The sequence below is a fragment of the Lolium perenne genome, chromosome 2 (genome assembly GCF_019359855.2).
Source record: "Lolium perenne isolate Kyuss_39 chromosome 2, Kyuss_2.0, whole genome shotgun sequence".
Classification (NCBI taxonomy): domain Eukaryota; kingdom Viridiplantae; phylum Streptophyta; class Magnoliopsida; order Poales; family Poaceae; genus Lolium; species Lolium perenne.
The window spans coordinates 214,061,519-214,087,891 of NC_067245.2; the positions used below are offsets into that span (position 1 = coordinate 214,061,519).

The window sequence follows — 26,373 nt, forward strand, 5'->3', positions numbered from 1 at the left end:
CCATCTCCGAAGTAAAAGAAAATACAAGGCGAGGTCCATGTCGTAGATCATGTGTAGCGTAGATGATGTCGACGATTCTTGAAATTATCGGGTGCGCGGCAGCGCTCCCGATGGGAGTAGCCCCCGAGTCTATGGGCAAGTGCTTGCACTTGGGCATAGACTCAAGTTGTACTACTCGATGAAGAACTTAACTATATTTTCCAGAGAACTTGATGAAATCCATGCGCTCCCGATGGGAGTAGACTCCACTCGAGTCACAGACTCGAGTTGAGTCTACAAACCTTAATTGTCATAGATGTTGTCGAAGTTATTTTCTATCGGGTGCGCGACCAGCGCTCCCGATGGGAGTAGCCCCCGAGGCTACAGCCAAGTGTTTGCACTTGGGTGTAGGCTCAACTTGCTTTTAATCGACTCCACAATTTTTCTCTTTCTTGTATCTTATCGAGAGGGTAAACAATGCTCTCGATAAGAGTAGCCCCCGAGCCTATGAGCAGGTGCTTGCACCTGGCATAGGCTCAAGTTGTACTACTTAATAAAGAACTTGGCGCAGCCCCTCTTTTTATCGACTCCAAGCCGTTGCTATTTTTATTTGACATCCATATCTATATTGTACAGGGATAATGGTAATTGGGGCTAGTTCATCTGACGGATCAGGTACTAGTTAACTGCTCTAGTGGCAATCCGCAAAAACCTACTTCAAGATCACGTCCCTGGACATGATCCCGGGATACTGGTGTTAACTCGACAGGTGCCGCTTAAGGTCTTACCATTCTGCCGAGTCCCAGTCATGTTTATCGGGTACCTAACGCGTCCATTAGGATTTTTCTTCGTATCTGTTGATACGGATAAAAGTAGCAGAGCGCAGTCTTTGGCGATGCCACGCCCAGCAGAACGGATCTGGGGTCTTACCTTCGCAAATTTGCGGCATTCAGAAATTGATCGCAACTTTGGCGTTCTGAGAATATATTGTCGAGTGCCTTGTTCGGCTGATGCAATGACCCATTTTGCGGGTTCTTCTATATTTTTCTCGGGTGTGATGAGACAGCCGAATATATTGGGTTTTTCTATATTGTCGTCAAGCACATCGCTGATGCTCTTGCTCGGAACAAATGACGAGTCAATGGACCCGAAGATTTGTCTATCCTCTTCTCTTTTCTTTCCTCCTCTTTTTTTTTTTTTTTTTTTTTTTTTTTTTTTTTTTTTTTGGTTCCTCCTTGATGATTATTTCGTCGACTTCCTCCTTCAGGAAAATTTCTTCGGGTCCTCCCTAATTCTTCGGGTCCTCCCCGAGGATAATTCTTCGGGTCCTTCCTGAGGACAATTCTTCGGGACCTCCCTCAAGATAATTTTTCGGGACCTCCTTCAAGATAATTTTTCGGGACCTCCTTGGAAATAATTTTTCGGGACCTCCATGCAGATAATTTGTCGAGACCTCCTTGGATACAATTCTTCGGGACCTCCATGAAGATAATTTGTCGAGACCTCCTTGGATACAATTCTTCGGGACCTCCATGAAGATAATTTGTCGAGACCTCCTTGGATACAATTCTTCGGGACCTCCATGAAGATAATTTGTCGGGTTCTCTCAAGATTTCGTCGGGTACTCTTTTGAATTCGTCGGGTTCCCTCTTGAAGACAATTTCATCGGGTACTCTTTTGATTTTGTCAGGTTCCTTCTTGAAGACAATTTCATCGGGTACTCTTTTGATTTTGTCGGGTTCCTTCTTGAAGACAATTTCATCGGGTACTCTTTTGATTTTGTCGGGTTCCTTCTTGAAGACAATTTCATCGGGTACTCTTTTATATTCTTTGAAATTTGCTTTCTCCTTATTGGGCACAACGGAGTCGATGCGCGATGAGGTCTTTGAGTGCAGCGAAAAAGTCAAGCCGAAGTAGAAACCACCAAATTAGCGGAAGTGGATACCACCAAATTGTTGATAAAGAGATAGCCGAGCCCCCGAGCACTGCTGGGATAATGCCATGATTGTTTCTTAGATACCGTGTCACAGTTGTTACTCGAGGCGAAGTAATGGTTGAGCCCCCAAGTGTTAGCCATGATGTCGAAAGAAATTTACATAGTCGCGGCGGTGAAGCCATTTAGGATGAAGCCATTATCAATAATATAATATGAGTCCATGAAGATGAATCCAAGATGAAGTATTTGAGATGAATCCATATTGAAGATGACGCCATTAAATATAGAGCATATATTAAAGATGAATCCGCCGATATCATACAGGATGAATCCATTGTCTCGAAGAAAATAAATCCAGTAATAACCATAGAAGATGAATCCATTGATATCATAGAGGATAAATCCATTGACCCGAAGAAAAATAGTTCCAGTAGACCGTAGTAACCATAGAAGATGAATCCATTGTCCCGGAAACGCATCGGGTAATGTTATATAATAGCGAACCAATAATAACCCGAAGAGAACCAATCCAGCAAGCCGGAGAAAATAAATCCACTGCGCCGAAGAAGATAAACCCACTAAGTCGAAGAAAATAATTCCACTGAGCCGAAGAAAATAATTTCACTGAGCCGGAGAAAATAATTCCACTGAGCCGGAGAAAATAATTCCACTGAGCCGGAGAAGATATATCTAGAGCCGAAGAAAAGAAATTCACCAAGTAACCGAATATATTTGTGGTAACGAAGTAATGGTACATCCCTTAGTGTTTGATGAATTTGCTCTAATTATGTAATGATGCAGCTCCCGAGTATTCGGGTGTGGCTAAAGTAAACAATAATTAACTCTTGGAAGAGGAACACTTAGCTTTTTTATCGGGTGAGATGGAGTCGACGTGGAAGTAGGTCACCCATCATACGAAGTCGATGTAACAGACGTAGCCGATGCAGCGGAGCCGTGTGGCGTTTAGCCGAAAATATCCTATAAGGTGGAAGTAGTCGGCACGGAAGAGATCATTGTCGAATTCACGGTGGGCGAGCCCCCGGACGAGGCATGTGCGCGTTGTCGGTTTAACGGCAGGCGAGCCCCCGAGCATGCGACTGTACGCGGCGAAGTCGTCGAAACTTGTTCCAATCTGTAGTTATATTACGGCGCAAAAACTGTGCACAAATAATAGTACGAGCCAAAAAATATTTGGACAAATAAATTTGCGGAAAGTAATTAACTGAAAATATAGCACCTGATTTCTTGAGTCAGATAACGAATTGGTGACGACGGGTATGCGATGACGAGCCGTGGCTATTGATATTGTAGAAGGCGGCGACCAGCTCTTGCCGGTTTGCTATTTTGTTCTTTGAAAATTTTTTTTTTCGAGAAGTATGATCCAACAGATGAATTTAACTGGTAGCTCGCTTGGGACATGAATTTGACCATCGGCTGGTTCGTTTCCGCCCTTTTCTTCTTCCAAAACCGCATCAAGTACAAACTTCACGTGAAACATATCATTAACTTTCTTGGTACTTGTTCCGATACGCTGCTTCCACTTTCCTTTCTTTCAATTGCCTTTTCTTTTTCGCGGGATTTGACTCGGTTGTAGTTGCTTCTTCACGATTCTTCTCTTTGGATGGTCTTGAACTGGTTCTATCTCATGGCCCCAGACTGAACAGTATATGTTGGCCGCACGATTCTTCTCTCTGGATATTGTCATGTCTTGATTTCTGTGACGCATTATGATGAAACTTTGACTGTTCCTGCCTCAGCAGATGATAAAGTCGACCGCTTCTTCTTCTTTTTCCTTTCGTAATTTCTTCTGGCGACGCTGCTTTTGGCGATCTGGTCTTTGGCGCGATGTAGAAAAATACTCCGATCGTAGCAAAGCTGCTGATGACGAAATTACGTGAAGAGCATGGATCGATCCGCGCTTGGATGCGCGAAAAAAAAAATCCGGATCGGCCGCCAAACGTAGTAGTTAACGATGAACTCGAAAATTTTCTCTCCAGATGCGATCTAAACGTTGTTGATGATGATGGATCCCGCCCGGATGACGAAATCCAGTCGTCGCTTTTCCCACAGACGGCGCCAATTGACGAGGGAATACCTCGGCAATGCCTACGTATTGTAGACTAGGGTTTCGGGAGAGAGCGACGATGGAGATTCCGGGGACGAGATTAGGCACACGACGTACCCAGCTTCGGGTCCCCTCGGTGGAGGATCCCTACGTGCTGCTAGCAATCCAGTATATGATCATAGATATGTTTACAGGGAGCCGCCGTAGCGGAGCTATGTTGTCTATATTCTGTCTATCTGTTGTCTATATGTTGGCCTCCTTCTTTCGGGTGCCCTGGCTGGCTTTATATATGCAACCAGCCTAGGGTTTTACAAGAGTCCTAGTCGACTACTTCTTCGGGTTGCCTTGTTGGGCCTTCTCCATATTGGGTCTTCTCCATATTGGGCCGAGCCAGGTATACTAATAATGGGTACCCGAAGAGTATGCCCATGTCACCCGATGAAAAGGCGCCCGCAGCGGAAGCGCTAATTTACAGCTTCAGAATGACATTTTAATAGAAGATTAAAAACATTGAAAATACAATTAAAATAGATAAACAACTAGTCTACTCGTCGTCGGAGGTGGTCTCAGTCCAGACGTCGTCCTAGCAAGGGTCATCGTCGGCCCAAGCCGTAGTCGGGTTGACGAGCTTGCGCTCGGCAATGTCCCGATGGCGGCGCCTGTCCGTCGTATGCTGCGCCCTGAGGTCGGCGAAGAAGGCCTCCGTGTTGTCGATGTCGCTGGGGAACTGCGCCCTCCACTGGTGCATCAGCTCCTCATCGCGCTCGGCGATGGCGATCCGGCGATGCGCCTGGCGGTGACGGTCCTCTTCGTCGACGAGACACGGCGCTGGCGCGAGGAACATCGCCTCCTCCAACGACTCGATGTCCGGGAAGTTGAGGTCTGTGGCCGCCGGAATCGCCGCACGTTCGCGTCGTAAGCACGCGCCGCCAGCTCCGGCGCGTTGTAGGTGTCGAGGGTGATGCGGAAGCCGCCGACGTGAAGCTTAAAACCTACCGTTGACGTGCTCGGACGCCGCGGAAACCGAACGTCCTGCGGCAGCGCGGCGGCAGCCCGACGACGAAGGAGAGCGGACGACGCGTGACGCGACAAAGCGGCGAAGCATGGCGAGATGAAGCGGCAGGTGGGAGTTTCTATGGCGGTTTGCTACGCGCACGCGGCGCTTTATAGCGCGCGCGAAGCGACGCGGCAACTTTGACGCTCGGGATAGCGTAATAGCGCACGCGGGGGAAAATATTCTTTTCCCGCGCCGGTATGGCGCGTCCGCTGGAGGAGCACGGGAGGGTTTGCGCGCGGCAAAAAACGGTTGAAACGCGATGACGAACGCCATTTCGCACCTCAGAACCAACCCCCAGTTCAGAATATAAAAGAGAACTCCAGGTTGGAAACAACATCACATAGCTAGCCTCCTGTTCACAGGATACCAGGATACCAGTCATGCCGTCGCCCAAAGATCTCATGCGCCACCGTCACCAACTTGCTAGCCCCAGCTACAGTAGCTTTTGAAGTGCGTTTTTCTGCAATTTTACCCAGGAATTTAAGAAGTTACAAACCAGAAAAATGGCATTAGTAGGAACCTTAGGCCTAACACTTCGAAACTATGACTTGTTGCTCGTTTTCCATAAAGTCCAACATATAGCAACAACACCAGTCATCACTACCTTCCTATCAATTCCAGTGAAGGAAGCAAAACATATTGCTGATACAACTCAGAAAAAGAACGGGCAATGCATTAAAATTTAAAGAAACTCCTACTACATTCCAGACACACTGAGCCAAAAGACAGCCAAAAAACAAGTGTTCCTGTGATTCAAAACTACCACAGAACTCACATGAATCATGCGCTTTTCAACCTTTTTTCTTAAGGTTATCCCTAGTAAAAATTCTATTTTTAACTACCAGCAAGCAAAAAACCTTAATACGCAGAGGGATCTTCAGTTTCCAATATACTTTAGGAAAATTGATTTTACCAGATGACAAATATAAGTACTCCGTACAAAGATTTAACCGAGAATTCACCGGAACTAGTCTGACTACTCTTTCAAGTGTGAGTGTGTGCATGTGTTTGTATATTTATATTGCACTCCGTGTTTCCAGAAAAATCTGCAGAATTACAGAATCCAAATCAAACTTATGTTGCCCAGATTGGTTTCGTCCAGACTACCACAAAGGTCTCCTGCTGTCCGGCATCCACGAAATTCTTCTGTCCAACGACATAACAAGTTGAAGCCCACCCTGTGTAGGTTGATCAATGTACAACACACAATCGCAAAGACAAGAAGTCCATAGAGGTCCAAGTCCATTAGAATACGCGTAGTAGTTGATTGGCAAGAGTAATGCCTATTCGTTAAGAGAAAAACAACTTCAAAATAATTTTTATGAGCACTTGCTAAGAGCAAGGAGAAGATAAGTGCGCAACAAAAGTATTACTAAACTATGGAACACTTACAGCTAGGATTTTATTTTTTTTGGAAAATTTTCCAGAACTAACAGTTGCCAAGGCTAAACAATCGAAAGCAACCTCCATCGACTACACTTGTCTTTGTTGGAAAAGGTTGAATCGTCACATTCCAAAAGTTCTACACGGTGTACATGAAATACACTGCACTTTCTATGTTGGTCTTCTTTGATAGCTCTGATTTGTGACTCCCACCACGAGTGAATGGAGCAGGTCAAGGTTGAGTTGACATCACCACTTTCACCACTTCATATAAGGACAAGAGAACACATATTTAGGTAAGAAATGTATAGCTGAAAGAGAAATATTTCCAGTACTAGTTAAGATTCTAATGCGATTTTCAGAGATCGCATTTCAGGTGACGGTTAAAAATGTGCTACAAAGTAGAGTATCAAGGTCAGGTTGGGTAAGCCATTTAGAAGAGGCAACCTCACAAAGTGATTCTTAACATAAATTGCCACGCTTATTTGGGAATTTTCTGTTAAATGCAATCCCGTTCGAAATTCCTGAATCATCTAATGCAAATTTCGAGATCCAACAACATGGAAATCGGACCCCTTGCAACACGGCCCAGATGGTGCTCCACATTCTACGGATAGTCCTAGTCCAAGCACCAAGATAATGGGTTTGGTAATGGTGATAAGGAGTAAAGAAGCCAGCACTCTGATTCATATGTTGTCCACTATATAAGGCGCCAAATGGAGAAGCATTGGAGGCAAACCAAAGCAGCAAAGAGTAGTACATGACCACTGGCACGAACATGAACGACATGGGCCTTCTCCTCGTTCTTGCAGCAATGCTGCTACCCTACTGCAGTGCCTCCACACCGTATTACACCTCTCCATCAGTTGCATCTCCGGCGCCGGCTCCCTATGCTGATGGCATCTCCCCACCATACAAAAACTTTCTGCTGGTTGCTGCACAAGTCCAGGCTCCGGCTGCATACGCCAAGGCATTAGTGACGGCGCGAAATGCACCTGAGCATAGAAAGAACCACCAAAATGACTTGTTGCCGGCCGCCTCACCGACCTACCATAATGCGCCGGGGCACAAGCACCATGGACACAGCGGCCATCACCAACAGCATGAAGCTGCACCAATTCTGGCCATAACTCATCACGTGCCACCATCTCCGGGTCAGCACACAACACCGCCTCACTCTGGTCATCACATGCTACCACCTCCATCTCATCACATACCACCTCCTCACTTGCCATCCCCTGCTCACCACTCACCGCCACCCCCGGTTAACAGCACACCACCTCCCCAATTTCCCTCCCCACCACGACCTCCGGCTCAACTCACACCACCGCCTAACTTACCGTCCCCGTCTTCGGCTCAAAAAACACCACCGTCTCACGTACCCTCCCCTGCTCATCACTCGCCACCACCTCCGTCTCATCACACACCACCTTCTCGCTTGCCATCCCCTGCTCACTACTCACCACCACCCCGAGCTTACTACGCACCACCACCTCCTCACTTTCCATCCCCGCCAGCACCTCCGGCTCACAAACCACCGCCTCACTTACCACCCCCTACTCATCATGCGCCACCACCTCCTCACTTGCCATCCCCTGCTCACCACTCACCGCCGCCCCCGGCTAACAGCGCACCGCCTCCTCAATTTCCCTCCCCACCACCACCTCCAGCTAAACTCACACCACTGCCTAACTTACCGTCCCCACCTTCAGCTCAAAATGCACCACCCCCTCACCTACCATCCCCTGCTCATCACTCACCACCACCTCCGTCTCATCACAAACCACCTCCTCACTTACCATCCCCTCCTCACTACTCACCACCGCCACTCTTTCCATCGCCACCACCAACTCCAGCTCAACACACACCACCGCCTCACTTTCCATCCCCGCCACCACCTCCGGCTCAACACAAACCACCGCCTCACTCACCATACCCTACTCATCATGCGCCACCACCCCCTCACTTTCCATCCCCTTCTCACTACTCACCACCGCCTCCATCTTACTATGCACCACCGCCTCAGTTTCCATTCCCGCCACCACCTCCCACTCAACACACACCACCGCCTTACTTACCACTCCCTGCTCATCCTGTGCCACCTCCTACATCTCCATACACACCACCTCCTCGCTTCCCATCCCCTGATCACCGCTCACCACCACCCCCAGCTTACAACACACCACCGCCTCATTTTCCGTCCCCGCCACCACCTTCGGCACAACGCACACCACCACCTCACTTTCCATCCCCGGCACCACCTCCGTGTCACCAAGTAGCGCCTCCTCAGTTGCCATCCCCTGCAAACCACTCGCCACCGCCCACATCTCACGACGTGACACCACCTCCGGTTCAACGCACACCACCACCTCATGACTTTCCACCGCCACCTCGATCCCATTATCCACCATATATTCCGACACCTCCATCACATAAGTATCCACCTCCTCGGGTTCACTACAACAAGACACCACCACCACCGCGGGGCCATAAAAAATTCCCGCCGTCACCTCAAATGGGGTATCCTATAGTGGTACCATCCCCATCTTACTAAGGCGTGGAGGCACCATCTAATTAAGCGGGCTCCCAAGCCTTGATAACAAGGTGATCCTCAATGTGCTCCTAAGCCATGTCCAAACAGGGGATCGCCACCATGGTATCTATAGTAGCAGAGACGAGATAAACTAATAATATCCTAAGTAAGATCAAGTCCGTTTCTGTGCAAGCAATCAGAATCCTTCGGAGGGCATCCTTTCTTTTCCTAATACTTTGTTATCGAAGTTCCAAAGAGAAAGTTACTCAATAAAGCATTTATTTCCCTGAAGTCATCAGTTATTCTAATGTCTGAAAAAAAATGATTATTTGTCAGCTGATGAGTCATGAACGTGCTACGCTTTGGCCTTTGCATGTTCCTTGCTGATTTCCTTATGCTGTCTCAGACTCTCAGAACATATGTTTACATTTCTCTTAGCTTATTGATTATTATTAAAGTTTACATATTGAACTTGCATTTCTACCAGGTGTCCAGGTTTCTGTCAAACTACAACTCCGTCTTTACTGATGTTAGGACAAACACTAATAAACCTGCACGATAGGAAACTAAAGCTCCTTGCCTCGAAAATATAGAAGAGGGCATTGAGATTCTATAGACTATATGGTTAAACGAGGAACCTCACTGCTAGTTTCATAATAGAAAACTAACCCATAAGGTTCTCATGAAAAATGAAATGAACTATGTAGGACAAAATATCCACATATAATATTAACTTGGAGGAAGAAATGAAGTAAAATTTAAGTGGCATAGGCTTGCACAACAATTAAATCAGTCATGCATCTCAAGACAATTTACTGGAGACAGAATTATAGAACAGATGAAAACCTCAATTAAAAATACATCTCCTGGCTATACGCTATACTTTGAAAGAACAATTATCAGGGAACAAACCGGTCTAAAAACTTGGGGAACTAACTAATCATTTAATTGGAATATTTATCGAACAATTATCCTTGTTGTATTGGTTTGGAGTACTGTGACATCCTGGCCTAGGGCTTAACAGGATTGATAGGATACTCATATCAACAAGTTGCAACTTTTTTCGGAAGCTCATCTCCAAAGAACTTCGAGGTTAAGCGTGCTTGGCCCGGAGCAATTTGAGGATGTGTGACCGACCGGGAAATCCTTCTCGGGTGGTCCCGAGTGAGGACAAAGTGCGCACGAAAGACTAGTGTTGGTCAGTGGAGCCAGTCTAGAGATCGTAGAGAGCTGCCACGGGTAACAGGTCCGGCCGGGGGTTACCCCGGCCAGGGGGTGGCCGGCGTCTTACATTTGGCATCAGAGCCTACCTTCGTGGTTACACGGTCGTGTGTAGGTCAGGGGTTCGGGTTGTGGCGCATGGCTGGTGTGGCCCGTCGTGGCACACGGCATGGCACATGTTCCTGGGGCTGATCGACCAGGGCTTGAATCTTCTAAGGGGGGATGAGTGTGACATCCTGGCCCAAAACTCAATAGGATTGATAGGATACTCATATCAACAAGTTGCAACTTCTTTCCCGGAAGCTTATTCTCAAAGAACTCTGAGGTTAAGCGTGATTGGCTAGGAGCGATTTGAGGATGGGTGACCAACCGGGAAGTCCTTCCCGGGTGGGCATGAGTGAGGACAAAGTGCGCACGAAAGACATGTGTTGGTTTGTGGGAATAGTCTAGAGATCCTAGAGGGGTGCCAGGGGTAACAGGCCCGTCCGGGGAATGGCCGGGGTGTTACATTTGGTACCAGAGCCGACCCTCGTGGTAACATGGGCGTGTGCGGGACAGGAGCGCTGACATGTGGCCCATCATGGCACATGTGCCGACACTGGAGAGGGGAAGTTCCTAGCTTGGGGTTGATCGACGAGGACATCGATCTTCTAAGGGGGGATGAGTGTGACATCCAAGGCTCAATAGGATTGATAGGATACTCATACCAACAAGTTGCACTTTTTTTCCGGAAGCTCATCTCCAATAAACTCCGAGGTTAAGCGTGTTTGGTCCAGAGTGATTTGAGGATGGGTGACCGACCTGGAATTCCTTCTCGGGTGCTCACGAGTGAGGACAAAGTGCGCAGAGTCTAGAAATCTTAGAGAGCTTCTAGGGGTAACAAGCCCGGTCGGGGGGTGGCCGGGGTGTTACAAGTACGTACAAGATTTGAAGAAAGGGATATCATTGGGCTTTTGAGTTATCTTATATACCGATATTTTGGTCTAAAACTTTTATATCAATCTATTTTCCATTGAAAAAATCGCAGCAAAACAAAGGTATTTGATTACCTGGAGCAATGAAACCATTAACCCCTCATCACATGTTTTCTTCATCCAAGCGACTATGGGCACACGTTGTTGGCTGATCAGTTACTTGTCTAGAGAAGGAGAATACAGGCATCGGTCATTCTTCTCGGCCATCCACCATATCTCTGATTCGTGTTTTCCATCTCTTCAACATAATATATTGGTATCAGATATCTCCTTTTTTTCCTGACAAAAAATATCATTAGTATTAATCGGCAGATGCTATTCAGCACGAATAGAGATGGTACAAGAACATTCATGCACTAACAGATCTCATAACAGAATATACGACAGCATCCGGGACCGTGCACCTGTTGGCATATTGCATTAACAGACAAATCGGTAAAAATTAAAAAAAACCTTAAACAGAAAATAATTTGTCAAATCTTATGAGCTAAAATGATGAGATGCAATTTTTGCAAAAATAGTTTATGACAACAACATATACACCAACATTAGTAGATAGGTTGCGGCATACAAAAGTAATCAAGCTACAAATTTAAAGAATTCATAGGTCCACCACTAAGCAGAGCATCGTCTTCTTGCATAGCGCATTAGCGCTGTCATCCTAAACAACACATTAATTGTGACAAGCATGAATGAGTACTGTCAATTTGGTGAGACCCCCCAAGCTCCCCGTTTCGTCCCCCTTTACAAACAGATTAGAAACACGGCATATCAGTGTTTTATTGACTTCCATCCGAAGCACAGTCACAAACTGAAGAGCGTAACTCATAAACTGAAACCCGCAGTTGAAGCACTGCCGTCTAGATGCAGCAGTGAGATCAAACTCACAAGCATCTCAACTATAAATACCGAATTATCCACGGTAAGCGCTAGAGAGTGGGTGTTTTTTGTTTCTTAATTTCATCAGTCTATCGGCTTGCTTTGTACCAAGTCAGCAGGCATACGAACCGGTAGCAAAAGTATAAGACGGAACATGCTGATTCGAGAAACTCATAGGAATCCTTAACCCCCTCGCGGTCGCTCCCCAGGCGACGCCAGGGGCGAAAACTTAGCGCCGCCAAGCTCCTCCCCGCCTGGGCCTCCCCCGCCGCTGCCGCCGGCGGCCTCCTCCGCGGCGGTGGCGGCACCCCGCTGCCGAAGGTGGTCGGGGAGTTCTGGGCGTGCGGCGGAGGGCCGGCTCGTGGGGGCGGTGGCGGTCGGGGCTTGAGGAAGCCGAGCTGGCGGGCTCGGGCGGGGGGCTGTGGTGGTGGCTGCTCGCCGGCGCTGCGGTGGTCGCGGCTGCTCCGGCGGCGGTCGCCCTCGACGCGGGGCCTTGCGGGGCGGCCTGGTCGGCGTCCTCCCAGATCGAGATCCGCTCGATTTGGGGGCGTGCAGGTCGGCCTCGCTCAAGGAGGCCAGGGCGGCGGCCCTGGGACGCCTTGGTGGCGTTGGTGGTGTCGGGGTCGTGCCCCCGACTACGGGCAGCCGGCAAGGGAGGCCGGTCTGCATCTCCGCCGCCGGCGGTTGGCCGGAGAAGAGGATGCCGGGGCAGCAGCCCCGGAGACGCGGTGGCGACGGGGATGTGCCGGCCCAGCTTCTCCTTGGCGTGGCGGTCGCGTGAAGGTCGGAGTTCGGGGGGCTGCGGAGGGCCACCGCGTGTGGCAGGCTGGCTGGGGTGCGGCGGCCCTTGCTAGTTCTGCAGGCCTGTGGCGGAGGTGTGCCATAGTGCAAGGATGGTGGCGCGGCGGCGCGGCTCTTGGTGGGCGGGGCGCTGTTTCCAGCGTCTCGGGACGGTGACAGGTTGACGCGAGGGGTCGGCCTGTTGCGCGTGGAAGCCGGAGCGGCGGCTCCGGGAGCGAGGTGGTGGTGTTGCTATGCCTCTGGCCGCGTGGGCGGCAGGGCATGCTTCAGTTGGCGTGGGCGGCGTCTCTTTGGCTAGTGGTCTGTGCTCGTCCGGCGTTTGTGGAGGCGGCAGTCATGGGTCTTCGGATGAAAATCTTGCCCGACTTGGTCGGTGCCGACAACGGTGTCGCCTTCGGGCGTCGCTTTCCTTCTTGAAGGCGTTGTCGTGGAGTCCCGACACCCCTTCGCCCATCATTCCAGGGTGAATACCCAAATCCGGCTTGCCGGATTGGATGACGACGTCGTCTTTGGATGTCGTGACCTCGTTGGAGGCGTCATTTTTTGGAGTCTTGGAAGCCACTTGTTGTCGATGCCTGCACCACTGGTTTGGGTCATGGTCTTCGGGTACCGTCGGTGTGCGAGTGCCGCTGGCTTGCTTCTTGCGGCTTGCCTCTCCCTGCGAAGCTTGAAAGGCCTAGCCGTTTCTTTCGGCTTTGACTTCCTTTCCAGGGACGTGGACCGGGCAGTCGTGGTGCTCGCCGTTGCCGTCATGCTAGTGTCATTCGACGGCGCTCCATACCTAGTTGAGCTAGGTCGTGTGGCCAAGTGTGGTTTTCGCCGGTTTTCCTTAACTGCGCCGTGTAGGTTTTCTTTGTCTGGTTTTCCTTATAAACCGGACACGGTGTCGAGTTTGTATCTGTTTTCGGTCGGTTTTCCTTATAAACCGGCTAAATTTCCCTCTTCTTAATGAATAGGCAGAGCTCCCGCCGGTTGCTCAAAAAAAAACATGCTGATTCGACGCCCAAACTGCAGAACAAAATCCAGCAGAAAACCACTAATTTACCTTAGCAATCACGCAAATTAGGGTCCAGTCTGCCAGACCCCGCTCGCAGCGCGCTCCGGCCGCCGGGTAGACGGAAGTGAGACCGGCGGCCGCTCGCCATGCCATCAGCTTCGACCAGATCAATGCTTTTTTTTTTAGAATCGACCAGGTCAAGCCTATTATTTCCTGGCCTGTTTGGGGCGAGCAAGGCCAGTCTTAGTGGGCTTTGGAGATCTGGGTCACGGCCCGACCGACTAGGCCATGGTCTTCCGTCAACCAAAAAAAAGACTAGGCCACGATCAGAGCCGAATCAAGCTGGCATCTCCAGGAGATCCTGGAATCTCCGGCCTCCAAAGCCTCCTTCCTCGAGAATGAGTCCACAATCCCACTCCCCCGTTCCGATCGCCCCCGCGCGGATTTCGGTGAGGCCGACGCAGTAAAGTTCGGCGGCCATGGCGGGCAGAGTCGGCAATGGCCTGGCGGAGCTAGGCCAGCCGGAGCTCCACGAAGAAGCCGCGGCCGCGGCAGCGGAGCCGCTGCCCGAGGAGCTGGAGCCGGAGGCAGCGGCGGGGGTGAGGGAGATCGTGCTGGGGAGGAACGTGCACGCGTCCTGCTTCGCGGTGAAGGAGCCCGACGCCGACGACGAGGACACCGGCGAGCGCGAGGCCGCTATGGCCGCCGTCCTCGCGCGGTACCGCCGCTCCCTCACCGAGCGCACCAAACACCACCTCGGTAAAGCGGCCGCCTGCTCTCGCGTCGTCTTTTGTCTCTGTGCCCCGTTTCGTTTCTGAATTCTGTTGATGCAGTGCCTAATGCTCCAGCTAGTAGCACTAATATGGACAGGTCCTTATCCTAGTAGTACAGATTTATGGTATTTTGCCTGACCGTGCAGTTAGTAAAGCGGGCTCCTGCTCCCCCCACACCTTCCAGTTTTGTCACCCCGTATCATTTTAGTTGTACTTGTACCTAAATTTTGCCAGGGTTACTTGGCACATGTGATTTGCACGCTCATCTGAAACATGAACTGAATGAATGTCTGCTCTCTGCTGTCTAACTACGATTAATATAGTCAAGTGCTATTTGAAAATGGTTGTTGATGAAGTTATTCTCTCATGAAAAATAATAACGACCCCTGACCGATGGGCCGATTGTTTGAGCATAGTCAAAATGCTTTTGAATTTAGTCAACTACGTCAGATGGTCAATGCAACATACACAACTGACACAATGAGGCATCCTTGTCATTACTGTCTGTTCTGAAACTTCGGAAAAAAAAAGAACTTGTTATAAAGATATCGATTAGCAGTGGAACTAGAAATGTACATTTACGGACAGCATAGTGTTTGGAGGCGCCCTTTCACCGCTACGAAAGCTGGGGTAGCCCATGACCACTCCTCCCATTGTGGCGGTGCAGTTCTGGACACTGGTACGGATTACGGGTTTCTATGCTTCCTGAGAGGCATCTTCCGTGCTCCTTTTGATCTCTGCCAATGCCAAGCTTTCCTGCGCCCTCCTTGGTGGATCATGTTGGATCTTGCCTACTCAGTGATGGTGCGTCGTAACCATGGCACAGCAGGGGTCTTCTTACCCCTGTGACCAGTGGCATAGCTCTGATGCTTCTCATGGCCAGACAGATCTGGATCATGGTGGGTTAGGTGCCAGAGCTGGTCTTGGTGCAGAAGTGTGAAGTGCACTGTAGGTTGAATGCTGACACGTGTTTGCTTCAAGGTTTAAAATAGCGCGCTATTTCTCCGTTAATACCACGCAATAGCATATTTGAAGGGTCTACGTTAAATTTTAGTAATTTTACTCGCTATGGCGCTATTTATGAAATAGCATGATATATCGTGCTAAAACTTCATAGCGCTAGCGCGCTATTTTTTCAGGCAAAGTTACTTTCACTTTTTCGTGATGATGAACTGCAATATGTTGGTTACTCTTCTAGATTAGAACTTAATATCGCTAATGCTGATGATTCTTAATAAATAATTTATACTATGTTGTCGCCTTGTGAAATATTGATGTTAGCCTTCTGAAAAATTCGAGATCTATTTGCTGTATGTGGCTATGTATGTATGATTCAGTCATTTTTTGGACTAAATATCCAAAAAAATTAGCGAAATCCTTTATTTTTAGACTATATTTGATTTTTTTTTCAAAACGCTATTTAAAATATAGCACGCAATTAGCACGATATAGCGTCCATAGCGTTTGAAGGAGACCGACGCTATTTTATTTAGCACGCTATTTTAAACCTTGGTTTGCTTCCGTAGGCAGTGTGGCTTGGAGACCTGTTCCGTGGTAGGTGTCGAGTCTGCGGTGGTGGTGCGTATCTGTGGAGTCTGTCGCCACTGGAAGGGGCTCTCTCTTGTGCCCTTTGATTTTCCTTTGTTAGCTGGGCATCTATTCTTCTGTAGTGGAGTGCAGGAGCTCCCTGCCCATTTAGTTCCAGAAAAAAGGGTAAATCTATGTGGGTTTCCTTGCAAGATTATGTTAAACTTGCCGTTTCTATACGTATATAAACAGTTGACTGTTGTTTCTATTATTTTTACATCCCCTAAAAGAAATGAGTAAATGGTATTTCTAGCTCCTAAATTATTGTGCCAACAGTTATTGTATAGAGTCGATCTAGTTCCTGTAGGTGCCAATTCATCAACTGACTCCAGTTGAGTGTAGCCCGTTACTACAAATGATTTTCTACAGCCATCTACTTTCATTCTCACAACACTCATTTGTTTGCTTGTAGGCTATCCATACAATCTGGACTTTGATTACGGTGCTCTTGCCCAGCTGCAGCACTTCTCCATTAACAACCTAGGTGACCCATTCATTGAGAGCAACTATGGTGTCCACTCGAGGCAGTTTGAAGTGGGTGTGTTAGATTGGTTTGCACGTTTGTGGGACCTGGAAAAGGACGAATATTGGGGTTACATTACAAACTGTGGCACTGAAGGAAATCTGCATGGCATTCTCGTCGGGTCAGTACTTGTAATGCATATAAAGGCATCGCTCTTCATTGTGAAATCTTGTTTACATCTACAAACTTTTTTTTTACAGAAGAGAAGTTTTTCCTGATGGAATCTTGTATGCCTCCCGTGAGTCCCACTACTCAGTATTCAAAGCAGCAAGAATGTACCGGATGGATTGCGTTAAAGTGGATACTCTTGTCTCTGGAGAAATAGATTGTGCAGATTTTGGAAGAAGGCTGTTTGAAAACAAAGATAAACCTGCTATTATTAATGTCAACATTGGTGAGCTACAGTCCTTATTCCACTTGCAATTCCACATCTGCATGATCGTAAATTCAACTGTTCTTTCATGTAGGAACAACTGTCAAGGGAGCAGTTGATGATCTTGACTTGGTTATCGAAACACTTGAAAAACTTGGGTTTGAGAATAGGTTTTATATACACTGTGACGGTGCTCTATTTGGGCTGATGATGCCATTTGTTAAGCTGGTACCTCTATTTCCCCCTAACGCCATATTAATTGCTCTTTTTTTGACAAATTCATTATTTTACTTGATTTATTTTATTTGCTGTTGTTCATTAGGCACCTAAGGTGTCCTTTAAGAAGCCCATTGGAAGTGTCAGTGTGTCTGGTCACAAGTTTGTTGGATGCCCCATGCCCTGTGGTGTCCAGATAACAAGGTTGAAGCACATAAATGCCCTTGCTAGCAATGTCGAGTATCTAGCTTCAAGAGATGCTACAATCATGGGAAGCAGGAATGGTCATGCTCCCATCTTTCTCTGGTACACCTTGAACAGGAAAGGCTATAGGGGCTTTCAGAAGGAAGTCCAGAAGTGCTTAAGAAATGCACATTACCTGAAAGGTCGGCTCAAGGATGCTGGAATCAGTGTGATGCTTAACGAGCTTAGTAGTACAGTAGTCTTCGAGAGGCCAAAGGATGAAGAGTTTGTGCGACGGTGGCAGCTTGCTTGTGAGGGAAATATATCTCATGTTGTGGTAATGCCCAGTGTTACCATCAGTAAGCTGGATAGTTTCTTAAATGAGTTGGTGGAGAAGCGGGCAACCTGGTATGAGGAAGGAATATGCCAATCTCCTTGCATTGCAGGAGATATAGGCCAGGAGAACTGTCTATGTACTCTGCACAAGATGTGAGTTTGTCTGGGGACACTCTGTGAGTTCAAATGTTGAATACTCGAGTATTTACTTTGTCTTGTGTTGTATTTATCACCTTCCAATCTTGCATCGTTTATTGTTCCTAGTTGTCATGCAACAATTTAAATTAAGTTAATGAATTAAAGCTTGTGTCACCTCAATTCCTCGTCCTCTGTGTTTACAAGACAGATTTTAGCAGAGTAGCATGCTGAACTCTATATGATTGGATATGCATTGATTGCATTTTTTCATCATTTCTTCAAATAAAATTGTATCAAAACAACATATGCAAACAAAGTGACTGGCGGCTGGTGCTGTATCAGCCTACCATATCTATGACAGATCTTTTTTTGGTTACAAAAAGGATAGCAACTTATTAATGAGACATATCTGGGAAATACTTCTGTACATATTTTTCATCGAAAGACAGAATTGTTCTCATCATTATATTTGCTGGCATGAGCTGGTTAAGATCCAATTAGAACTGGAGTCAATAAACTGAGAAACGGCGGATCAATTGCACGTGTAAAACCAAAAGAATCTTAACAGAATCATCCTTTGCACATACTGTAACAGAACTTAGCTATATAGAGCGCATTTGTCCTAGCACGAACTTGAGATTTCTTTAGTTCTTGCTTGTGAGTTCTGGCAAGTTGTACTGTAGATGCAGGTGATAAGTGCAAATGCTACTTGTAGGCCTAAATGGCCTACCACTAGCAGCAAAAGGATAATCTATCTGTCAGATAAGGTGGTCAGAACCTCTTGATCAACTAAATATTGCATTTACTTATCTTTATCTGGATTCAACCTATTCCTGCCAGCTACTCCATCCCAAAATATAAGCCGTATAACTTTAGTCAAAGGTCAAACCTACTAAGTCTGACTAAATATTTACGGAAAAAATTCAACGTCTACAATATTGAATAGACATATTGAGAAAATATACTTTATGGTGATTCTACTAATGTTGATTTAGTATTCTAGATGTTCATATTTTTCTGCATAAATTTGGTCAAACTTAGAAGATGTTGACTTTTGACTAAACTTATATGCCTTATATTTTGGGATGGAGGGAGTACTAACAGATCAGCAAAGCAAGCGATTTTGTTGATATGATGATGATTTGAATGTTGGTTCACATGGAATAATTGCAATATAAAGGATCGCCAGACTTCATGGCTGAAGTTGAAGGGGATCAGGGTGTTGCAAAGGCGGTGACACACTGGAAATAAAATGAGAGAACTAGAATGGTTGGGAGATAGCAAATAGAGGCAAGAAAGATATGTTTCTTTTTTATGTGAAAGCTTACAAAGCCTGCTCTTATATAGAGTTGCTCAACGTGGCGCTAGGCTCGTATGCTGACTTGGAAAGTAACTCACTTCTAATGTATCTATTTCCCTCTACTGGATAAACTAACATTTAAGTGATGACATTTTGCCGTAGTAGTGACACCATACGTAAGTACCTCTTGAGTTCAAGTGATTGATCTCTCGTTTGCTGATAGTCTTCTTTTTCCTGCTTATACCGGTTTCGTGCTCATCGTAGCCAAGGTGATAAACGTGTGGATCAGCTTTCACCACAAAGTGCTCTGAACCTATTGTACTTTATTCTATGGATAATGTTTTTGTTGTTATGATATTTGTTGCGAACCAGATAAAGATAGCATTGATTCTTACGTTTCTTAATTTTATTTTGATTTCCTATCTAGAGTCTTATCTTGAGAATTCAGAATTTTGGAGCAAACTAAAAACGATGGATGAAAACTTAACATCTAGGTCTACAACCAGTGTAAGCTTTATGTTGAGTTTACCAAATGGAAAAAAAGTAAGGTGAAGCACTGCATAAAAAGACTATGTTTACCTCATCTTTTTCTTACTATTTCTCTAAACTGGACAAGTAAGATCTGGTGGATATGCTCACCAGAGGTGGCGGTACCAGTGTTCTAGGTATGGCTGGGTTGCCAGATTTGGGGTTGAAGCAGTCTAATTAGAGAAGGATAGGTTCCTTTTGTCTTGCACACGCTCACCATCATCCCATTCTCATCCTATATATTCTGAACGGGGTTGTAAACCCATCAGCTGAGTCTATCCTCTTCATCGCTTTCTAGTGCCGCTGCCTCTCCATGTTGCTGCTGCAGTAAAGATGCTGAGTTGCAATAAGCAAATAAATGAATCTTCACTTTTTTGTATCAAACAATTTATATATGCTCTACTGGCCTTTTATGTTTCATATTGTTTCCAGAAGCTTATGTTGCATGCTAATATACATATATAAAGAGGATTGTGGAAAAGTTACTCAAACTTTGTGGCTTTATGCATCCTTTGCCTAATTTAACATAGTTGACTAACCTATTCCTTATCTAACCTGAGGCCTTACAAGAGTGTGGGCAAGGTCTCACTGCATTCAGGAAGTTGTGACATGGGCTTTCCCACGGCAAGTTATCTTGATGTACCATTTGTCAGTATTCCATACTTCCATTTAATTCTCGTTCCTTATCTTGGGCTACCTTTTGTTCTTTTTGCTGTACCTGGAAGGAGGCTTTCTCCTGAGTAACCTATAGATTCAAGGCATTGTGCTCTTCTTGTAACTTGAGTGGTCAAATAAACTAAGACTAAAAGGCACAAAGTGACTTAAGATATGGTTAAATTAGGGACAGCTTGGAACGGTCACATGATTTACACGTAGATGTCTACAACGTCGCCACTGAAGGTGTTACTGCATTGGTTGGACCTTGTGGCACACAATTTCTGCATATATTAGAAATCAAAAGCTTGGAGCCATTTGGTTTGTGCGTTGTTGACATTTTACAAGAGTCTCACATGATAGCTTTGCTCTTTGCAGATATGCATAATTAGAAACTAAAAACGCCCGCTTGTGGGTAGTAACAGGCAGTTGATTATCCTAGCGAGGTAATCCTGCTGACCTGCGTGATGTCTTTGTCAATGTTGTTGCCTGGTTTTTTTTGTTAGATGCCATCTCCCTAAATCTGCTCACTTTTTTGTCATTTTGGACATTTTATCATCTAGAATTGCCTGACCCAATTGGCACAATCAAACATCGAATCGTTTGGCATCCTGCAGGATCATCTAAAGCATCTGAATTCCTTCAGTCCACCTGATTACTACGCATTTGACATGAAATTTTAATATTTCTCACCAACGAATCCATATTCACGAAACATCCTTCTTCATGCCTTCATTGTCAATCATCGGAACCGGGGACTCTGAAGTATGTCTAGTAATATTGCTAAAGTAGTGCTTTTCATTGCTACGCTGATATGAAAAGATACTCCGTACTAGATGTGCTGACTTGGATACCACAGAAAATATTAGCCATTAAGCTTGTAACTGTCAGCAACGTGCGGAAGAAACATACAGCTTTATGGAGGAACCAGCACTCACGGTTTGTACAATGCTTCGTTACACAGCATAATTAAGTTTTCATTTTTTGTGCCAAAATTGCTTTGTTGTTGACTAATCACTCATTTAACAGGTGCTTTACCCACCAGGATTGCTGTTGATGGCCTTAGTAGCTCTTACCTCACAAATCACCCTCCAGTTTGCTAGGTGGCTAATTCTGATACACTCAAAGTGGAGGGGCAGAGGTGGTCAAAGCGAGGTGATAAACAAAATGAATAATGATTCTGTTTTTTCTTTCCTTCTTATTTGGTGCAGTCCTTATCGTCCCTGCAGCTGTATAATATATATTCCAAGTTGCAACCGTTTCTCCTTGGACTTTTCCATGCCAAAATAGTGTGGTATCACGATCCATATGGTTATTTACATGGACCAACTTATCCAGCGTATACTTCTCCTGCTGTTAGAACTGTTGTTTCCATAAACTTGCACGGAATGGCAGAAAATTTATGGCAGGACAGGCTTCCTGTTTCTCTCTCACTAGCATAGTTTATGGGTTTATGCAATGAGGCCAGGGAGACTTCTCAAAAGTCACTGAAAAATGAGTATACATTATCTTCCCCTCAGCTACATAATATATACAAAGTTGGTTCTCCTAGGATCTGTCCATGCCAAATAGTGCAGTTGCACAATCCATAGAGTTAATTACATTTACTAACTTATCAGACATGTACTTCTCCTGCAGTTAGGGCTATTGTTTCATAAATTTGCAATGAATGGCAGTAAATTGATGGCGTGATAAGCTTCTGATTGCTCTCTCACTGGCATAGTTTATGAGTTTATGCAATTAAGCCAGAGAGACTTCTCAAAAGTCACTGAAAAATGAGTGCACGTTATTACCTCACCAGGAAGTTTAGTACTGTAGTTCCTAGTGTTTGTTTTGCATGGATCAGTGTTTGACTCAGGTCCAGCAAAATCGTTAATACGTTCAGGCTGTTCAAAACCATCTTGGATGACCTTAGAGCTGGTTTGAAAAGGATGCAAAATAAATCTGTATTTTTCTTTTCTTTTCAAATCTCCTTGCTTGTTTGCACAAACCAGCCAAACATTCATTCTATTTTATACAATTCTAATGTCATTGCAACAAGAAATAGCATTATTAGGCAGACAAGAGATGGTGCTCCGTATGGCCCAATGATTCCCAGAAAACGCACTGAGATGCAGCCCACTTGCTACGGAGTACAACAAGCAAAGAAACTTCCACTTGTGCACCTTCGGACATAGCATTTGTCTCTATTGGCTGGTAAGGACCAAAAGGTCCAGCCTGCCGTACCAAATAAAATAATTCATGCCATATTGTTGCAGCCTTAAGGAGTCTATAAATACTTCGACACAGCCGCAGCTTACATTTCTACCTGAGGCAAATCACATAGCAGTACAAACCTACAAAACTGAATTGATCACGTATTTTGTAGTTGCAGGGTTCTGAAGAAAGATTTAGCCAGATACCAAGGGTGAAAATGTATTCAAGAAGGACACTACTTCACACTCCATTCCCTGGGCAACCCTCTGGTCCAAGCCAGCCAGTGGCTGGAACCACCGCCCCTGGAAGCATCTTCGACGCAAACGTCGTCATGATCCTAGCTGTTCTTCTCTGTGCATTGATCTGCGCACTTGGGATCAACTCGATAGCCCGGTGTGCACTGCGGTGCTCAAGCCGGGTTGTCGTGGGTGCTGAGCAAAATCATGTGAGCCGGCTGGCGAAGGGTGGGCTAAGGAGGAAGGCCCTCCGGGCCATGCCTATCCTGGTCTACTCCTCTGGGTTGAAACTCAATACTGCCTGCCCGATGTGCGCGATTTGCCTCTCAGACTTTGAGGCTGGAGAGCATGTAAAAGTCCTGCCCAAGTGCAACCATGGTTTTCATGTCAGATGCATTGATCGGTGGCTCCTGGCGCGATCGTCGTGCCCAACATGCCGGCAGTCCTTGTTCGGGGAGCCGCAGAAGACGTCTGGCTGCTCCGAGCTGAGCCAGGACGACCCAGCAGGAGTCCACGCTGCCCTTGTGCCACTCAGGCCTGAAGGTCCCATCACTACATATGATTTTTAGAGTCTTCCAGTTGTTACATGAAGGATAGAAGGGTGGGGAATAGAACGATAGAAGGTTCGTGTTCACTAGATGTTCCTGCCAAACTGGCTTGTAGTCCTGTTGCTTCTGTACATTCTGTAGTCTCTAGTAGAAGTTATACATTTCCTCGATGTTTTAGTTCATGTGTTGACCAATTATCCCTGGGTCCTGGAGAATAGGTGAGATGGTTTTTTTGAATCAAATCTGAATGCCACTGTGAAAATGGAAAGAAAAAAAAGAGAAGATCGCAGGTCTAATCATACGGCAGTGCTGCCCTATCATGATGGTAATTGGAGCTCAGACTTTCGGGTAGTTGCTAAGGTTCAAGTTTCAGTGAGTGGGAGCAGCATATTCTTCAGCCATTACCAAGAGATCAGGTCTTATAATCTGCTTGGTGGCTATGTCTTAGTGAACAGATTTATGCCCTCATAATTGACAGCTGGGTCCACACTCCATATAGCATACTAGATCATAGTGGCGCGCGTTGCCGCGCCCGTCCTTTTTGATATAGATAAATGAAATATTCGCGAATATATGGGTAAAAGATATGGGGGTTCCAACTTTTCAAATAATATAAGAAGCCATTGCTATCAGATATTCCCTTTGTCCCATAAAGAATAAAAAATAGCCTAGCAAGCTAGCGTTTGATAAATCTATGAACGGACTAATTCATCAGTTTATACCGAATAGACTTTTCTTTTCCTCAAGAGCACACATTTTTTAAAGGATCAACACGAATTATGATTACTCAAGAAAAGGAACAGCTAGATATAGAAATAAGATGAGCAATTGTCCCACAGAACATGATACAAAGATGAAAAATAATTTAGCTTCATTCAGAAACTTATCACTGCATTTAGCAGCAAGCTGTGGACATAACGATGTGAGGTAGAGGGTATGTTAATGAAACATGATTGGATTGCTAAACTGAGAGTTTTCCATTTTAAAAAAAAAATCAGATTATATACGTAGTTCAGGATCGACTCGATCTCAGGATGGAAATGATTAAAAGAAAATTATAAGTGTCTTATTCTCAACATAGCCCACACTTCCTATATATAAGTAACAAGAGCTTCAGCCCTTAAATTTGTACTTGTACTAAATACAGAGCCATGAGTTTTTTTTTTTGTGAAATACAGAGCCATGAGTTAACTTGATGCCTTAGTTTAAATCTACTTTATATGCACACAATGAGTATTATGGAAGTGCTAAAAAGGTGCAGACACTAAAACTTTGGTTACTCTAGCCAACTGAAATTAGGTCGGCTAGAAAATCCAAAGTTATAATTGGAAAACTGAGCTAAAACAGTGGATGTGATAGGGATAGCTGCTTCACGTGTGAGAGCAGATAAGTAGAATAAGTGTTCTGACCTGCAAACTCTTTGACTCGAGATGTAAATTTCAGTGAAGAATCATTAAACCGGCGACACAAATTCTGGGTATACCATAATTTGCAAACCTAGCTCCAGGTCTTTCCAGATGGAGAACATTATTCTTTCAAATGAAAGGAATTATCTTCACAGAATGAATCAACTTAGTATTTTCTGATAAACCTTCTAGTAACCAAGTGATATAAGTGGTTACTGATAAAATCTTAGGGAGATTATTCTGCGGCCAATGATATAAGGTAAAAAAAAACTATTAGCCCCTGAAACAGAAAACGATACAAGAAATGAAAGATCACAACACAAAATTAGTACTAATATGAACGCAACAGTAGCGATTGAAAAGAACCTTTTGTAGTGGACAAGAAATAACTGTTCTTGGACCATGCTCATGGAATATCTCAACCGTCGTGATAGGTGAATAGCTCAGCGGCGTGAGAACAAGCACCTGCATGTAAGAATTCAGTGCATTAACAATTCAAAAACTGTAACTGGTAAGCAACATTCTGCACAAGTAACCATATCATACAGGTTGTATCCATATCGATTTTAGAAACAATGTAAACATTTTTCAGCAACTTGCTTGACATTATTTTTTTACAATGGAGGGAGGGGATAGTATAGTTATAATAACACATACAGCCTTGAGAAAAGATCCATTTAAGACTTAAGAGGGAACTTGCCCAAATACCTCGTGATCTTCACATAAATAGCCAAAGTGGGCATTAGTAAACAGTAAAATGGGTCTAGCTAGAGCCCCTCACAGCGATTTAGTGTTGTGGACCGTCTGATGCATGTATTCAACGCACCCGATCGTCCCATGTCACCGAAAGGTCACTGGAACCAAATTCCTCCGTTACTTAACATCAAAAGCATGCTCAACATTATATGGGCCGCTACTCTCGAAACCGATCTGGGAGTTCTGTAGTTAACCGGGCTGGAAATTATTTCAGGCCGAGTGCAATCGGATCTATTTTGGGCCTTACACGGATCGATGTAATCTCCTTGCATCCAAACCTGGTGCGATAGGAAGGGGTGAAGCTTCGCTGCAACTGCAGTTGCAGAGTTACTCGCTGCAGGTAATTGAATTCGGCATTCAAGAAAGCGCTGATGTATGCCAATGGCCGGATCGATTAATGCAGGTACGTTAATGTTTAATGGGGCCTCTCCTCCTCATCACCGTTTGGCTTCCCTCTATCTCTCTCTCAAGGGGCGATGACGATTGTACTACACCCTAGCTCCGACTTCCATCTCAGTAAGGTATGAGGCGGTGGTGGGAGGCTGGAGTGAGGCCATGACTTCATCTCAGTAAGGAGTTATGAAACAAAAATCTCCCATGGATTTGATTCTGAGGTTCAATCCCCACCCACCCCATTTTCTCCTTTCTGTAGCAGCCATGTTCTTTTGCCTAATTAACAGTCCTCATGCGTTGGTGCAGATCCGACGGGTGTATGTTGTGTACTTGCTCCCTTCCTATGGTTTGATCCTGAGATCCAAGTTTCAAGTATTCGACAAAATGCCTACCTATGTATTA

General features: G+C 45.7%; 3 protein-coding genes and 1 long non-coding RNA gene across 4 annotated transcripts; 3 read left to right on the forward strand and 1 right to left on the reverse strand.

The window, feature by feature from the left end:
- Positions 1-5,047: 5,047 nt before the first annotated feature.
- LOC127334801 (uncharacterized) lies at positions 5,048-14,025 on the reverse strand. Its single transcript, XR_007872433.2, has 3 exons — positions 13,874-14,025; positions 11,224-11,427; positions 5,048-5,497 (listed from the first exon to the last, which is right to left on the reverse strand). It is a non-coding gene; the product is annotated as an uncharacterized lncRNA (long non-coding RNA).
- LOC127334797 (uncharacterized) lies at positions 7,173-9,244 on the forward strand. The gene has a single exon (XM_051361336.1). The coding sequence runs from the start codon at positions 7,181-7,183 to the stop codon at positions 8,972-8,974; it is 1,794 nt and encodes a 597-aa protein (XP_051217296.1). The 5' UTR covers positions 7,173-7,180; the 3' UTR covers positions 8,975-9,244.
- Positions 14,026-14,148: 123 nt separating the features above from the next.
- On the forward strand, positions 14,149-18,134 carry LOC127334798 (serine decarboxylase 1). The gene is made up of 5 exons (XM_051361337.2): positions 14,149-14,584; positions 16,598-16,829; positions 16,909-17,102; positions 17,176-17,309; positions 17,404-18,134. Exons 1-5 carry the CDS (start codon positions 14,305-14,307, stop codon positions 17,971-17,973), a joined length of 1,410 nt encoding a protein of 469 aa, XP_051217297.1. The 5' UTR covers positions 14,149-14,304; the 3' UTR covers positions 17,974-18,134.
- A 130-nt stretch (positions 18,135-18,264) lies between these two features.
- LOC127334799 (RING-H2 finger protein ATL78-like) lies at positions 18,265-23,593 on the forward strand. Its single transcript, XM_051361338.1, has 3 exons — positions 18,265-21,375; positions 21,466-21,591; positions 22,805-23,593. The coding sequence occupies exons 1-3, from the start codon at positions 21,355-21,357 to the stop codon at positions 23,435-23,437; spliced, it is 780 nt and encodes a 259-aa protein (XP_051217298.1). The 5' UTR covers positions 18,265-21,354; the 3' UTR covers positions 23,438-23,593.
- The last annotated feature ends 2,780 nt before the right edge of the window (positions 23,594-26,373 follow it).

Bases quoted from the DNA above. Each gene is read 5' to 3' on its own strand.
- LOC127334799 (XM_051361338.1), top strand. From the start codon at position 21,355: ATGGAGGAACCAGCACTCACG. The intron at 21,376-21,465 runs GTTTGTACAATG...CTCATTTAACAG, and splicing joins TGGAGGAACCAGCACTCACG to GTGCTTTACCCACCAGGATT. The intron at 21,592-22,804 runs GTGATAAACAAA...CGTATTTTGTAG, and splicing joins GCAGAGGTGGTCAAAGCGAG to TTGCAGGGTTCTGAAGAAAG.
- LOC127334798 (XM_051361337.2), top strand. From the start codon at position 14,305: ATGGCGGGCAGAGTCGGCAATGGCCTGGCGGAGCTAGGCCAGCCGGAG. The intron at 16,830-16,908 runs GTCAGTACTTGT...TTTTTTTTACAG, and splicing joins CTGCATGGCATTCTCGTCGG to AAGAGAAGTTTTTCCTGATG. The intron at 17,310-17,403 runs GTACCTCTATTT...GTTGTTCATTAG, and splicing joins TGATGCCATTTGTTAAGCTG to GCACCTAAGGTGTCCTTTAA.
- LOC127334797 (XM_051361336.1), top strand. From the start codon at position 7,181: ATGACCACTGGCACGAACATGAACGACATGGGCCTTCTCCTCGTTCTT.